The sequence below is a fragment of the Benincasa hispida genome, chromosome 12 (genome assembly GCF_009727055.1).
Source record: "Benincasa hispida cultivar B227 chromosome 12, ASM972705v1, whole genome shotgun sequence".
In the NCBI taxonomy this organism is placed as follows: Eukaryota; Viridiplantae; Streptophyta; class Magnoliopsida; order Cucurbitales; family Cucurbitaceae; genus Benincasa; species Benincasa hispida.
In genome coordinates this window covers 3,842,087-3,856,683 of record NC_052360.1, presented here as the reverse complement: position 1 = coordinate 3,856,683, position 14,597 = coordinate 3,842,087, and the positions used below count along the sequence as shown (strand labels likewise).

General features: G+C 31.0%; 2 protein-coding genes across 3 annotated transcripts in view; both read right to left on the bottom strand.

Annotated features, from left to right (window-relative positions):
* Positions 1 to 3,144: 3,144 nt before the first annotated feature.
* LOC120068365 (SUN domain-containing protein 5) lies at positions 3,145 to 6,941 on the bottom strand. The gene is made up of 4 exons (XM_039020103.1): positions 6,499 to 6,941; positions 4,686 to 6,037; positions 4,508 to 4,593; positions 3,145 to 3,646 (listed from the first exon to the last, which is right to left on the bottom strand). Exons 1-4 carry the CDS (start codon positions 6,710 to 6,712, stop codon positions 3,412 to 3,414), a joined length of 1,887 nt encoding a protein of 628 aa, XP_038876031.1. The 5' UTR covers positions 6,713 to 6,941; the 3' UTR covers positions 3,145 to 3,411.
* Positions 6,942 to 13,912: 6,971 nt separating this feature from the next.
* LOC120067924 (uncharacterized protein At4g10930) overlaps positions 13,913 to 14,597 on the bottom strand; it is a 30,393-nt gene continuing 29,708 nt past the window's right edge. For both annotated transcript variants that reach the window (XM_039019565.1, XM_039019564.1), the window contains one exon: positions 13,913 to 14,503. In XM_039019565.1, coding sequence (XP_038875493.1) covers positions 14,288 to 14,503 — 216 coding nt within the window. In that variant the 3' untranslated portion in view covers positions 13,913 to 14,287. The remainder of the gene's footprint in view (positions 14,504 to 14,597) is intronic.

The window sequence follows — 14,597 nt, the reverse complement described above, 5'->3', positions numbered from 1 at the left end:
AAATTAGAAGGGGACAAATTGGGGATTTTTTGTGTGGTTGAAATGTGAAAGAAACGAGGCTTATCGGATTTTGAAGTTCTTGTGTAATTCTCTACAACGCCTCAGGATGAGAAGTGGTGGATGAGTGAACACGTGGATTAGGTGGTGTTTGCCACGTTGGCTTTTTGGGCGGGAAGATTGGGAATTAGTGTTTTATTTGGATTTTTGGTGGGTGGCTTGCAAAGTTGGCCCATCTCTCAATCACTATAGGTTTTGGAATGTTGGAGTTGAATTATTAAATCAAGAAAATTAATTAATTTGTAGAGTTACATATTTTGTGAGTCAAAATATCATTATTTAATACGAGTTTAGAAAATTTGCATGGAATGCTTATGGTTTTAAAATTTAGAGTTAAGAAGTATGTGTTTGGAATATAGAATTATTTAGTTGAAGCGAGAGAGAGAAATGATTGAATATGAAATTCCTGGATAAATGTATAAACTTCAACGGTAAGAAATATTAAAATTGATGAAGTTGAATTATTTAACACAAATTTGTAACGTTGGTGATTCAAACATCATCTTTATGTTTAGAAAATAAAGTTGTTTAACTTGAAGTTTTGAAGTTTGTAGGTTAATTTCTTTTGTGCTACTTTTTTATATCAATTAATATATTAACACTTTTTTATGTGACAATAAGATTAGGTTTACTATTTGGCTAATTGTATTGTTTTTCATATTTGATCTTAAGATTGAGTAAAGAATAGGTCATGTAAAAAATTTTCAAATCAAAGAAAATTTAGAGATAATTTGTAAGATTTTTATTTAAACGACATTTACTTAATTTAAATTAGTAATTTAACCATATGCTCCCATTGATTTTTCAGATTATTTGTCTCCTCATCCAAATTTTATTTAAAAGATAAGTATGTTTAGGAATTTAAGAATATAATTAAATTTTTTTAAATTTTAAAAAATTAATTAGACACAATGAAATTTAAATATATATCTCAACTAGTTGATTACATGTGAAATGTTTAAATTTTCACTTCACATTCTTTAACTAAAATAAATGTTTAAAGAATAAGAACTGATGTTATAATTTAACAAGAAAAATAAAATCTTTGATTGTATCATAACATTTTTATTAAACATGGAAAAAAAAAACATTGACAAAATATCACAATTATGGATATATAAAAACAAATTAATTGTAATCCCCCCCCCCAAAAAAAAAAAAAAAAAACAAAGAGAAAAGAAAAGATCTACCTCCTTAGCCACACATTCAAGTTGTATCTAACAAGACTTTAATGAAAATTATTTTATTTTATTTTTTTGGTGCTTCCACTAACAAAAGGATAGAAGTATACATTTTTAAGACAAGAATGTGAATCAAGCTGATTTTAGATTAATTCTACGATTTCCCCCCCTTTTCCCCCCTCTTTTTTGGGTTTTTTTCTTTTTGCTAAATTATTATTTTTTTTTAAAAAAAAACCCTAAACTTTGTATTTTGTATAAAAAAATGCCCTGAACGTTCAAAAGTTAAAAAAAAAAAAAAAACCCTTAAACTTTCAAAAAGAATTAAAAAATGCCCTTGCCACTAATTTTTTTGGATAGAAACAATTAAATTTTTGTTTCAAAAATACCCTTAAACTTTTAAAAGTTTAAAAAATATCCTTAATTTAAAGAAAGTTAAAAAAAAATACCTTCACTATTAATATATGAACAAAAACCATTGATACATTGTTGCAAAAATAACTTTAAAATTAAAAGAAAGGTTTAAAAGTGCTTGTATGTTTAAAAGTGCTTGTACTATTAATATGATGATCAATTTGTTTGAAGTTTTCTTAAGTTAAAAAAATCCAATTTTAAAACAAATTATACAAATATCCTTAATTTTTTTTTTCGTATAGATAGTTTATTGTTCTATTAATTTTCCAATTCTTAGCTTACACAAATTTTCCCAGCAACCCAAATTTTAAATTAAATAATAAAATCCCACAAAATCTTGTAAAATTTCAAAGTCTTATTCTCTCCTTAAAACATACAAAAATGATAAATAGTCAAACAAAAAAATATATTAGGCTATTAATAGACACTCAACAACTAATATACATATTTGTTAGAACATTTAAGTCCTAAAATCCCTTGCTGCTTCCCTTATTCTCTTGTTTCTTATTATACTCCATATATCTGAACTGAAGTGTATAATTTTATTTATTTGTTTTTTTAAATAAATAAATATTAACAAAAAGAGGAGTAAGAGAGTTTTGAAGAAGGGATGAGAGAGAAAAGATGAAAAATAAAGAAGTAAGACGATATTAATAGTTTTTGTTCATATAGTAGTAAAGGTATTTTTGAACATCTTTTAAAGTTTAAGAGTATTTTAAAATTTTTGAAAGTTTTGGGATATTTTTGACATAAAACACTAGCAATTTTCATCCAAAACTAAAGGTAAAGACATTTTGGAAGTTTAAGGGTATGTTTGAAACTTTAAAAAATTTAAGGATATTTTTAATAAAAAAATACAAAGTTTAGAGGCATTTTTATAATTTAATTTTTTTTCAAAAGCTAATGACCTGTTTGGATTAACTAGAGAGAAAAATATTTTTCAAAAAAATCATTTTTATTTAAAATCTTTTGATAAAAACTATTTAAAATACACTTTGAATGTGTTTCAAAAGCTATTTTGAAGAGTTGCTAAACACTTCAATTTTTTTAAATAACTTATTTTCGAAATTAAACAATTAAACCAAATACACCATTACTTGAGAAGTTCAAAAAAATATTATGACAAATCAAGACTGAAAATCTAAACATAGTTAATAGATAAGATATCAATTACCAGAGGTCCATCCTTCGACCCCCAACCCATGATGGTTGAACCAAATGAATGGAAAAAAAAAGAAAAAGAAAGAAGAAAGGCAATATCCTTTCCACAGCGAGGTAATCAGAAATTCAATTGAGATTCAAGCTTTTGGATGTGATGTAAAAAAGTCTTAACCATTTGTTTACTGGAGCAACAAATTGTAACCTCCACAACTTCATTGAGAGGGAAGTTAATAAATTAAACAACTGCAGCTTTAGAAAGTTGCTATTACAGCATTCTTCCAAGTCTAGAAGATTACATGTAATTGCTATATATATGCACATATTTGTATGTATAGACACAGTCAAATAGTAAAGCTCAGCCAAATATATTCATATGACCTAAAAAAATTAGCCGTTTGAAGAATACATCAGAGTGAAAAAATTGTATCGTTAAAGAGGAAGAGGTTTCAGTTTACCTCATTTTCCTCCATTTTCAGGGACCCCCCCTTTTTTTTATTTGTTTGTGGGGTCAATCCTTAGAAAATGTAGCTTCTCCTCTGTATTCTTCCATAAAGGGTGAAGGGTATCCAAACTAGAACTACAAAAAGGAAAAGAACAGTTGCTAACTATATATGAAGGCGAGAATTACTGTCATCATGCTGCTAACCAGTATCCATACCCAACCCCCGCTGGTCGAGCACGTCTTCTCCGATTGACAGTCTCCAAAAAACATGAGAATTTTAGCTGCTAGTAGCCTCAGAGTTGCAATGCACATGAAAAGAAAACTCACTGCTAGTACGGCGAGTTCTTTACTTTCCAGCTTCGCTTGGTTGCTTAAAATTTTTTCAATATCTAAGCTGTAATGAGGGTTGGGAGTCAAATAAAAAAAAACCATATATGCAACAAAGTTATGAAAAGAAAAGAAGATTTATATGCAAAACGAACATTCAGATAAATATGTAAACAACAAATTAATGAACTCATCCCAACTGTCCATCAAAATGCTACCATGTTGTATTATGCAAACGTAGTCCATTAGATTCTTCTTACACTTATTTGCTCTTTTGTTTTTGAGAGTGGGTTTGGAAAATAGAGGTTGGCCAATGGTTTATGGTCCTCAATCTGGACAACTCCCTTAAAGTTAAAAAAATTCATACAATAACTAACATTTTAAGCCTTTTAATAAAATGTATAAATTCAATGATTCATCCAATCCTAGTAGAGATGTCACTTTTCTCCTGGTAACCCACCCCCTAATGGTCAGGGTTGGGAGGGGGTATTTTTCCCCATCACCTAAACGGGAATGGAGACAGAGAATATGTTCCCCATCCTCATCTCTGTGTCCCTTGTTGAAGAAGAGTTTAGCCATTTAAATGGGATACCGCGTGGAGAATTAACCATTAAATTAAAAATTTATTTTAAAAGTCATTTATATGAGGAGGATAATTACCTACAAGGAATCCATCCCCAGTCCCCACAAAATCTAACTGGAATTTCAAAGGGAAGGGGTAGGGGCAACAAAGCCATCCCCGTTGCTGCCCTGATAACACTCGTAATTCCGAGTGAAAAATGAAATAACTGATTCTACTGACATCATGACAGAAAACTAGTTTTGGCGAATATAAGACATACCATTAACTAAACAGACACAGCTAGTTAATTGCGAAAGAAAAATAAGTACATAAATCTTATGTATTAGGAGAATTTTTTTATCTAACCTGAGCATATTATTCTCTCTGACCAATTCATTCATTTGCGACGTAGCAGCAATCTTCCATGACTTGAAGTGAGCTATTTCCTTCTCCTAAAAAACAGTGAAGGTACACGTATTATTAGAACGATGGAAGCTGTTTATTGTAGTAACTAATCAGTAAAAGCAAGAAAGTAGTAACTCACAATCGTTTCCTTCCCAACCATGAGATCCTTGATAACTAACTTAGTATTCTCCAGAAGCAATGATATTCTAACTATCTCCTTTTCAAGATCCGGTAAAAGTTTTCCTTGGCGTCGGTTCAATTCTTTGATGTACTCCTCTAGCACAGACAAATTAGTCTCAAGTGACTTCACCTTTTGCATCAAGATCTTCAGGACAGTGTCACCAGGTATTCTACCGTTCAGCTGTTGTCTAGCTTCAATTACAGGGTCAGGAAATTTGTTAACATTCCCAGGATTTTTTGCAACCTCTAGAGCAAGACTTGTCGGATCATCCGTGCTTTCTGCCCCTGCACCAGCATTTGACAAGTTATTTTCATCATTTTCTATCTCATTAACTGAACCAACATCTGATTTTAAAGAAGGCGACGCAGTTGAATTAGGCTCTTCTAGTGAAATTTTCTTGGGAGCAGTTTCTGAAGAGGTGACAATGAGATCTTCAAGCATCCTCTCCATGACATCAACACCATAGACTTCTACTATACTCAATGTGCAGTAAAACTCTGATCCATAATGACTAAGCAGATCCAGCTTTAAGTACCTAGCCCATTTTGGTTCAGGCAGCTTGAAGACTTGAGCATGTTTTACATTAGCAGCAACAAAGTTTCCCAAGTTGGACCATATCTCAGTTGGATAGCTCAAACTGCCAGACAAATTGAATTCCTTGAAATTAGAAGAATAATGTTCAAAATTTGCAATTTTCACAGTATCAACTAAGGTCTCTTCTGAGAGCTCAATCACAACGTATTTCCCTCCCACAGAACAAGGATTCCTCAGGTACTTATCATGGTCTTTCTCCAATATATTAGATGCTCCTTTTGCTTCCTTGTTATGAGCAACCACCTTTGCACCCTTCGAAGCAGATGCATAGTTGTAATCCGACCCATCTGGTTCAAGCCGATGAGTGATGTTAACTAACTGATTAGGCACTTTTCCTTCTTTATCTTTCATGGTAATGTTGCGAAATTCATCCAAATTAAGATATGTGGGGCGAGAACTTCTGCCACTAGGACCTTCCTGATGTTCTGTTGAGCTTGGTTTCTTCTCTGGCTGTTGTACTTTACACATCAAAGATGAATACCCAAGTGCACTCAATATTGCTTCTTCAAATGCCTTTGTTTCTGGAAGTGAGTAATTGGAATTTGCATGGTTGTGATGAACATAGGATTCATTACAGTTCATTGATACATTAAGTTCAAAAGAGGATCCGGATGTCACACTATTGCTTCCATTTGCTATGGATGAACAATCGTGACCAAGCTTCTGATTTCCATGAGTGTGGCAAGAAGTGCTTCTGTTTACAGAAGAAGAATCTCCTAGAAAACATAACTGCAGTCATTCTAACCTAATTTAAGGTATAAGTAAAATGAAAAACCTTTCAAAAACATTACAGGGAGCCAAACTACTGCCATCCTCATCAAACAGAGAAAAGAAAATAAGGCACTCACATAAACCAATTCAAACCAATATAATAGATGCAGAATCAATTACTTTCTCCCCAATATACACAGATTTGCGTAATAATTGTGAAAAAAGTGACATTAATGATTAAACAGTGCCAATTAAACAGTATGCTATATTCTATTCCACATAATCTTAACACGCAATAGGAATCAGAACACAACCCAAATGAAGAAATGGGGAGTTGAGATAACCCAAAATTAGTTATAAATGATTAGGAACAAAATAAGAAGAAACCAAAAGAAAAAACCAGGAGACAAAAGACATTAAAATGGAAAGAAAATAAAAAAGGGGAAATGGGGTTGGAGGATTGTACCAGAGTCGCCATAGCCAAGGACGAGCTCGGAGTATAATAAGCAGACAAGACAAGAGAGGGAAAAGAGCAAAGACCAAAAGAAGTCATAGAAACTGGTTCTTTTGTTAATGCAGTTGTTTTGGTTTTGGTTGGTGTGATCTTTCTTGCCATTGTTTCTGGTCCTCTTCTTGCTCCGATATCTGATGCACAACAGATCATCTCGAGGATTCTGCATCTTCTTCAACTACAAAAAATGGCGGGAGAGGAAGAGAAAAGGGAAGAAGAAGAAGAAGGGGAAATTCAGTGAAAGGGAAGTCTGAAAATGGGAAATGGTAAATGGAAACGCCATGGAATTTTGGGTTTGTAAGTTTGTGGCTGATCCATTGCTCTCAACTCCACAGGTAGCGGAAACTACTTTCAGCCATTTGAAGAAGAGCGTTTAATTCGGGGGTTTCTTTCTTTCTTGTATTAATCAATGCCAAATGATTTGTTCTTAAATTTTTTTTTCGCTAATTTGTTTGCCTTTGCTGACGTGTAAAAAAATAGGATGAAAACAAATAAATTTTAAGATAAAAAAGGAAAAGTGTTTTTTTTTTTTTTTACAATTTGTAGGATAGAAGATAAATCTATGAGATCAAATTTTAAGATAAAATTGTTTTTTTAAAACCATACGTGGATAGAGGATCAAACTTCTAAAATTAAGATAAATAGTACATGGTTAAGACCACTCGAACTATTAAGTCATATATTTAGTAACAAAAAATTCCAGGTTTGTGCCTAGTTGGACACTTAAATTGTGTGTCTTATGGAACTTTAAATTTTTTTGGACAAATATCAATTTATACCCTTAAATTTTGGGATTGTATCAATTTAAAACAGGTTATTTAGATTGGTGGCTATTTTGAAAGTTAATTAGGAAAAGGGGGTTTTCAACTTATTTAGGGGAAAGAGGTAGTTTTTTTTGTCTCCATCCGAATGCGTCTCTTGAGTATTTTATTATTTTCCCTTGTATGCCGCATTAAAAAAAAAATTAAACCGATCAGAATGTATCTGTTGAACACGATCGTTTAGTAATCGTTTAGTAAATTACTATGCGATCGTTTAGTAATTTATACATGATCGCTTAGTAATTTGTACACGATCGCTTCGATTTTTCTGTACAACATCAATTATATTTTGTACAACACCAATTATTCTGTACAATTTACACTATACAATATATAATTTTAGCACCAATTATATTCTGTACAACACCAATTGTACTGTACAATATGTAATCTTAGCACAAATTTATTTAAATGATCGCTTAGTTATTTATTTGCTTAGTTAAATGTACAATACCAATTGTATTCTACAAATTTAGCACAAATTTATCTAAACGAAAACTAAACAATCGGGTAACAGTTAGCTAAACGATCGCTTAACAAAACCTAAACGATCGCTTAGTATTATCTAAACGACCGCATAACAAAACCTAAGCAATCACTTAGTATTAGCCAAACGATCGCTTTATAAATTAGTACTCGATCACGTAATGCATATTTAAACGATCGCGTAACAGTTAACTAAGCGGTCACTTAGTTTTAGATAAACAATCGCTTAGTATTATCTAAACTATCGCTTAGTATTCTCCAAACGATCATTTAATAAAAACTATAGTGGATAGTTAAACGGTCGTTTAGTATTCTCTACACGATCGCTTAATAAAAACTATAGTGGATAGTAAACGATCGCTTAGTAATATCTAAATGCTCGCTTAGTGAACTTTTCCAAATAAAATAATAAAATATTTTTGCTATTATTTTTTTCATTCTTTTAACAACCCGAAACCAACTCTTTCATTACTTATGTTTACTTACAGTTAATAATATTTTATTTGTTTAACTCTAAATCATTCTTACCTAAAATCAACTATCTCACTAATCTCGTTTTTTATTTTGATAGTAATATTACTAGTTTTTTAACATTATAAACAATAATGTCATTTTGAGATTATGAAATTGTTATTATTGATTTGATATACTTAATATTAATTTTAATTTTTAATTTTTTTTTGTTTAAATTTGTTAGAAACTTATGCAAAAATATAGATATTAACTTTCGACTATTGTAAATAATAGTCAAGGTTCTTTAAGATGTGATGTAGACTGCAAGTGCATTTTCGTAATTGAATCTCATTAATAAATTTAATCATATGTACAATGTTCTTTATTCACAACTGGAAAAAGATCCTCTATTACGCCTAGATCGATCATGTTGAGTGACATAGTGTCCATGATCGCCACACCCTCTTATACTTGGTGGTTGACTTTCCTCTAGAAAGTGTATACCCTCACTACGTTGTCCATATGTAACATACTGGTCATGGATATTTGGATGGACATGTGAAGTTTGTCCTTCTTCCATGCTTAGTGTACTAAGGGTTGTTAGAAAAAAAATCAAATATTGAGGGAGAGGACATCATGGACGTGTACTGATCGAGTGGCGTTGTTGGATATTCATTCCGAACATTAGGTTGAATAGGAACATCTTCATGTCTTGCTGGATCACTTTGTTCTTCTATTGGAATGTCACCATCAAAATATCGCACTCGATATATCGAGGTGAGTCTACGCAAGGCTCTTTGAGCAGATATTGACAAATTTGGAAGCTCGACCTGAAAAGAATTGAATAACAAGTTGATGACTTTAAAATTTATTTTGGTGTGCAATAAAGAAATAAAATCAAACAATCATAGTAAACAATAAACTCATACCAACAAGTGATAGGATGCTCCTACTTTAGTTATTTACCGCCTACTCACAGTGGAATACCATTCAATATATCCAAGCTTGGTACCTACACCGTTGTTAATAGGAGGTCCATTGACAACCAAACTGTGTCGATTTTTCCAGATTGTAATTTAGGAGCCAGATATGCAATCCAGTCTTGCTCATGCCTACCCCTTAGATCGTGTGAATGAAGTCGGACGTCCGTATTGCAAGATTGAGGAATTTATTGCAACATCTCAAATTGACGCATCACACAGTCTGGATGATGCCACTCCACAACGAAGAAGCATATGAGTCGACATCTGGATGTCCATATCTCATTGTCATTGAGACAGTATGACGGCAATAGTTGGATCAGATGATTATATGGCTCCCAAATAATCTGTATGCATATGTGTCAAAAAATGAATTAACCAGAAGATCGAAACATTATGAATATATGATATGTGAATGAATAAAATATTATCTGGTTAGGCATATGTGAATCGAATATGTGCCTATACTGTACTAGAACATGCATAGGTGCTCTAATTACAGAATAATTGTCATTCCATCTACAATAATCAGAAGTTAAATTTTAGCTATTTGTATTTTCATAATGAAAACAACAATAATGAGGTAAATATGCTTACCTTACTTTAAGTGGCTATTGCCTAAGTTATTCTCGTATCTATGGAGTTGTCGAGGCGCTAGAAGAGGAAATCGATCTCATGCCCAAATTTGTAGCAATAAAAGTGGGTCTGCAATGTCTTTTCCATCTATAACTGCACCCTTGCATAGTTGCCTATACAACCATGCAAGACATCCAACGTCCCAACTGTAAGTCCCGAAAACATCAAAATCCACCAAGAGAGGAGGATACATCAGGTGCACTCTACTGTTGGATTTGTCAGGAAATACCAATCTTTTAAACAACGTGAGAATATATGCTCGAGCATATTGTTGCAGGTCCTCTTCATCTACATGGTCTGGTAGATGGGCGAAGTTGTTAAGTTGATCAGCTAACCATGGCAGACTTAGATGGCCTCCCTTAAAAACAACGTCATTCGTGGTTACGCCTAAAAGAAGGGCACAAAGTTGTTCCCAGTCATAATTTAGAGACCCGATAAATGGTCTTCCATTAATCGGGAGTCCAAATTGGATGGCTACATCTTGAAGTGTAATTGTACACTTTGCATGCAATATGTGGAAAGTGTGTGTCTCTTGGCCCCCATCGTTCCACTAATACCGTTATCAGATGCTAGTCTAGTTGTATAAATTTTATACAAGAGACTCCGTAGAATCCGACAACTCATAGATAGTTCAATATGTGAGGGTCCGGGTTCTCGTGCCTGCGAATAACAACTTCTCTTAGCCGACAATACTTTGCATCAATATGTACCTCTTCCCAAACAGCCTCGAATCTATGGTTGCGTTGTAAGTACAAAATCGAGTCGTTGTATGGCCCTGTGGTAACATCCCGTCCATCTGATCCATTAAAAAAAATATTAAATTTAGTAAAATCAATGTGATTACAATCAACAAATATAATGTTAGTTAATAAAGAATACACCCTTCATTATAAATACAATCAATAAATACAATTAATAAAGAATACACTCTTCAGTCTATAAATACAATCAATTAAATATAGTGACAATTGTGTTAGATTATTTTTATTAAAAGTATGAAAAAAAAAACATTATTTTTACTATGTAATATTTTTTTTATTAATGACTTTTTTATGTGTTTAAACATAAATAATTGAACGTTTTAGTTTAAATCTAATACCGCTATTAACTTTAAATTCTTTCTTTAATTCGTTTTGGTTTTTTTTCTCGTCTCCACAAAATAAAGTAATCCACATATTCTTAATTTTACATTAAAAACTACTAATAAATTTTAAAATTTTAACAAAATGGAAAAAGATTTAAATATAAATTTTACATTTAAAAAAATTTATTTTTTTACATCGAGAACATATTTAAATACCTATTTTTAGGATTCGTTAAAATTTTCTTTCAACCTATTTTTAGATTTTTTTTCCATTAAGAACGTTAAATTTTTTTATTAATGATTTTTTATATATTTAAACATAAATAATTTGAGATTATGATGTAATATTTTAAAAATCATAGTTGAACATTCTAAACTATATTTTAAAAATAATTATCATAATTTGATATGCATAATAAGAAGACATACATTTTTTAAATAATTATCATAATTTGGTAATGAAGGGGAAGATGAAATGAAGGAGAAGATGAAATCGGTTGAGGAGGATGAAATCTGTGAAGGAGAAGATGAAATTGGTGAAGGAAATGAAATTTGTGAAAGGAGAAGATGAAAACGGTGAAATGAAGGAAAAAAGTGGGATTTTTTATGCTAAAACGCGAGGGATAACGCCAAATTTGATCAGAATGCGTCGGTTAATAGACACATTCTGATAGGTTTATTTTATTTAAATGTGGCGTATGGAAAAAAAAAAAAAAAATTCTCGAATGCGTTAGAGACGTCTCCACCCCCCCAAAAAAAAAATTTCAAAACAACCCCCTCCCCCAGTCTAAATAACTCAATTTAAACTCTAAATTTTGGGAGTTGTATTAATTTAAACACTGGACTTTCGTAAGTGTATCCAAATTAAACATAATAGAAGGTTTAAGTTATACAATTATGAAAGTTTAGTGTTTAAATTGATTCACCTATAAAAATTTAGGGTTTAAAATGATACAATTATTTGTTCGGGGTTAAATTGATACAACCTCCAAAGTTCAGGGTTTAAATCGATATAATTATTAGTTTAGAGTTTAAATTGATACAACCACCAAAATTCGAGGATATAAATTGATATTTGTCCAACTTTTTTTTAATTCAACCATTGTGAAAATAGAGGATGGATTTGTAAAGTGTCCATTTTTGTAAATGTTAATTGATGTTGTTATTGGTAAACTTGGATCTACAAAATAAGTGAAAAATTAGCAAAATACCCAAGAAACGGTCACTCTAGATTTAATACTAACTTAATTATATAAGGAAAAACTAACAAAAACTTCTAAATTCTTCTCGTTCTACCGTTCTCCATCTTTATCTTTGACACTTATAAAAAAAAATTATTTATTTTATAGGTCATTTCTTCATCAAATTACAAATTTACTATTGAATCATGGAAAAATTGGATGAGATATCCCTTTACTATATCTTTTGAATTAATAGATATTTTATCCAATGAACTGTAATTAGTGAGCAATAAAAATTCAAACTTGTAAGTTGTAACCGATAATGTGAAGCACTTGAACTACGAATAAATTAATTTTGATGGAAGTTTGTTTTTATTTTTAATTAAAATGCAACTTATGAAATGCATGATTCATCATGTTATATCCACAAAAGTTAATAGATATTTCATAAGACGAAAACGTTTTAACATAATTTTCTTTGAAGTTGGGGAAATGAGAGAACAACTTGTATGCAATGAAAGAAACACACCGTTGTTCTTAACAAACATTTTTTTTACAAGATTTTATTTTTTGAAGGAGAAATTTGCACTAAGAGTCACAAGAAAAATACAGCAAGTCCTATAGTGAGATCTTTGCTTCAATGATAAAATAAAGTTTTTATATACAAATCTTAATTTGACATGTGATATCCTAACTATTAAATTCAACCATTTATTTATTTTATAAAATGGCCAGTTGAATAAATGGAATTTTTTTGTACAATTGGGGTTGATAAATAAACTTATTTTTATGCTATTTTTTATTAGTTCCAAACTATATTTAGTTAGGTGCATTTAAACTGTACTTATCTTTATGTATTATATAGTAATCAAACACAAAAAATAAAATAATGATAATTATTAAATAATTAAATAATTTAAAAGAGCTATAAGAAAAATTAAAAGAATTTACACTGTGATAATTATTATTAGACAATCGAGTGGGATAAAAAATGATTTTTTTTAAATAGTTCAAAAAATAGACCATTTAAAAGACAATAGTGCATTAGTGAGTTTATCTTTTGATTTAAATATTAAAAATTAAAATACAAACTCGAACTCAGAATAGCTAAAAACATATATCTTTCACCAAAAAAGTCAAATCCCAGTCAATATGTTAAACACAAATAAATAAATTACAGATTTAAATCCTCAACTCAAACTTTTTGACGTGCTAAATTTTAGAAGGTTAAAAACTATTTTAGTGTAATATACATTGGTACATTTTAATCTATATACTCCCAAATATCCAATAAATCTTAAAATGAGTTTCTATAACTAATTTATGGCTGATTTTTATCCATCGAAATTGATTTTTAACTAATAATAATAGCAATAATAACTCTATTAGTAGTTCCTCTATTAATTGTGAAATTTAATCATATAATATATTTTCCAATATGAAAATAATTGTCATTACTTAACCAAGTATGATAAATTTTAAACTTTGAAATACAAAATTAAAATTTATTGAATGGACAGGTAAAATTGGAGAATCGAAAGAATAAAAATTAAAATAGAATAGAACTCAAAATACAAAAACTAGAAACTATAATAATAATTTAAGACGAATTCTAAATGTACAATATAACCATTAACACAATAATTCTTTTTTTTTTTTTTTAAGAAACATCATCTAAAAGATTGCCTTTGAGAAAATTATGTACTAGGGCGGATATTATATCTGCTCTCGTTTTAAAATAGCCAACAATCGCAATTGAAAAACAATGAAAAACAAAAATGCTTTTAGAAAATGTAGTCAACAATCATGGGAGATCAAATCAACCCTAATAAAGAGGCTACTCCCAGAAGTTTCTTGTTTGTGTTCAGATAGAAATTTACACTTTTTATTATATAGCTTTTGGGAAATTGGATTCTTGTGTCCAACTTACATGGTGCTTCAATTTGCAATGGTGAGGACAGAAATTATGCTCAATTAGAAACATAGTTGCTTACCAAATATGTAACTCCTATTCGTTGCAAGGATCGACCTACCTGTACCATACCATAGATCCTAATGAACACCCCTTCACTGACATATGCAGAGCTGAAATGTCGATCGATATTAATCAATGCCCTTCCGCTGTGCTGCCTCTACATACTGTTCTGCAAGCTTCTTCACCTTCTCCCCCTCTTTGATAAGAAAATTTGCATTCTTATCTTTGGAGTGGTACTTCATAACCTTCTCAGTGGTTTTCTGAACTGCCCATCTGTATTGTTCGGCTGTTATGACCCCGCTCTTGCACAGTGGTCTGACGTGCTCCTTGATGTATGTTTCGACCTACATTGAGTTATTCTCCAAAGATTATCATGTGTTTGTAGACTAATTCAAGCGGTTCAAGTTTAGGGCGAGAGAGCATTGGGGGTCGAGGATA

Excerpts from the sequence above, each read along its gene's own strand:
- LOC120068365 (XM_039020103.1), bottom strand. The coding sequence starts at position 6,712 with ATGCAGAATCCTCGAGATGATCTGTTGTGCATCAGATATCGGAGCAAG. Across the intron at positions 6,038-6,498 it reads CCTTGGCTATGGCGACTCTG|GAGATTCTTCTTCTGTAAAC; the intron begins GTACAATCCTCC and ends TATGTTTTCTAG. Across the intron at positions 3,647-4,507 it reads AGAGAGAATAATATGCTCAG|CTTAGATATTGAAAAAATTT; the intron begins GTTAGATAAAAA and ends CCCTCATTACAG.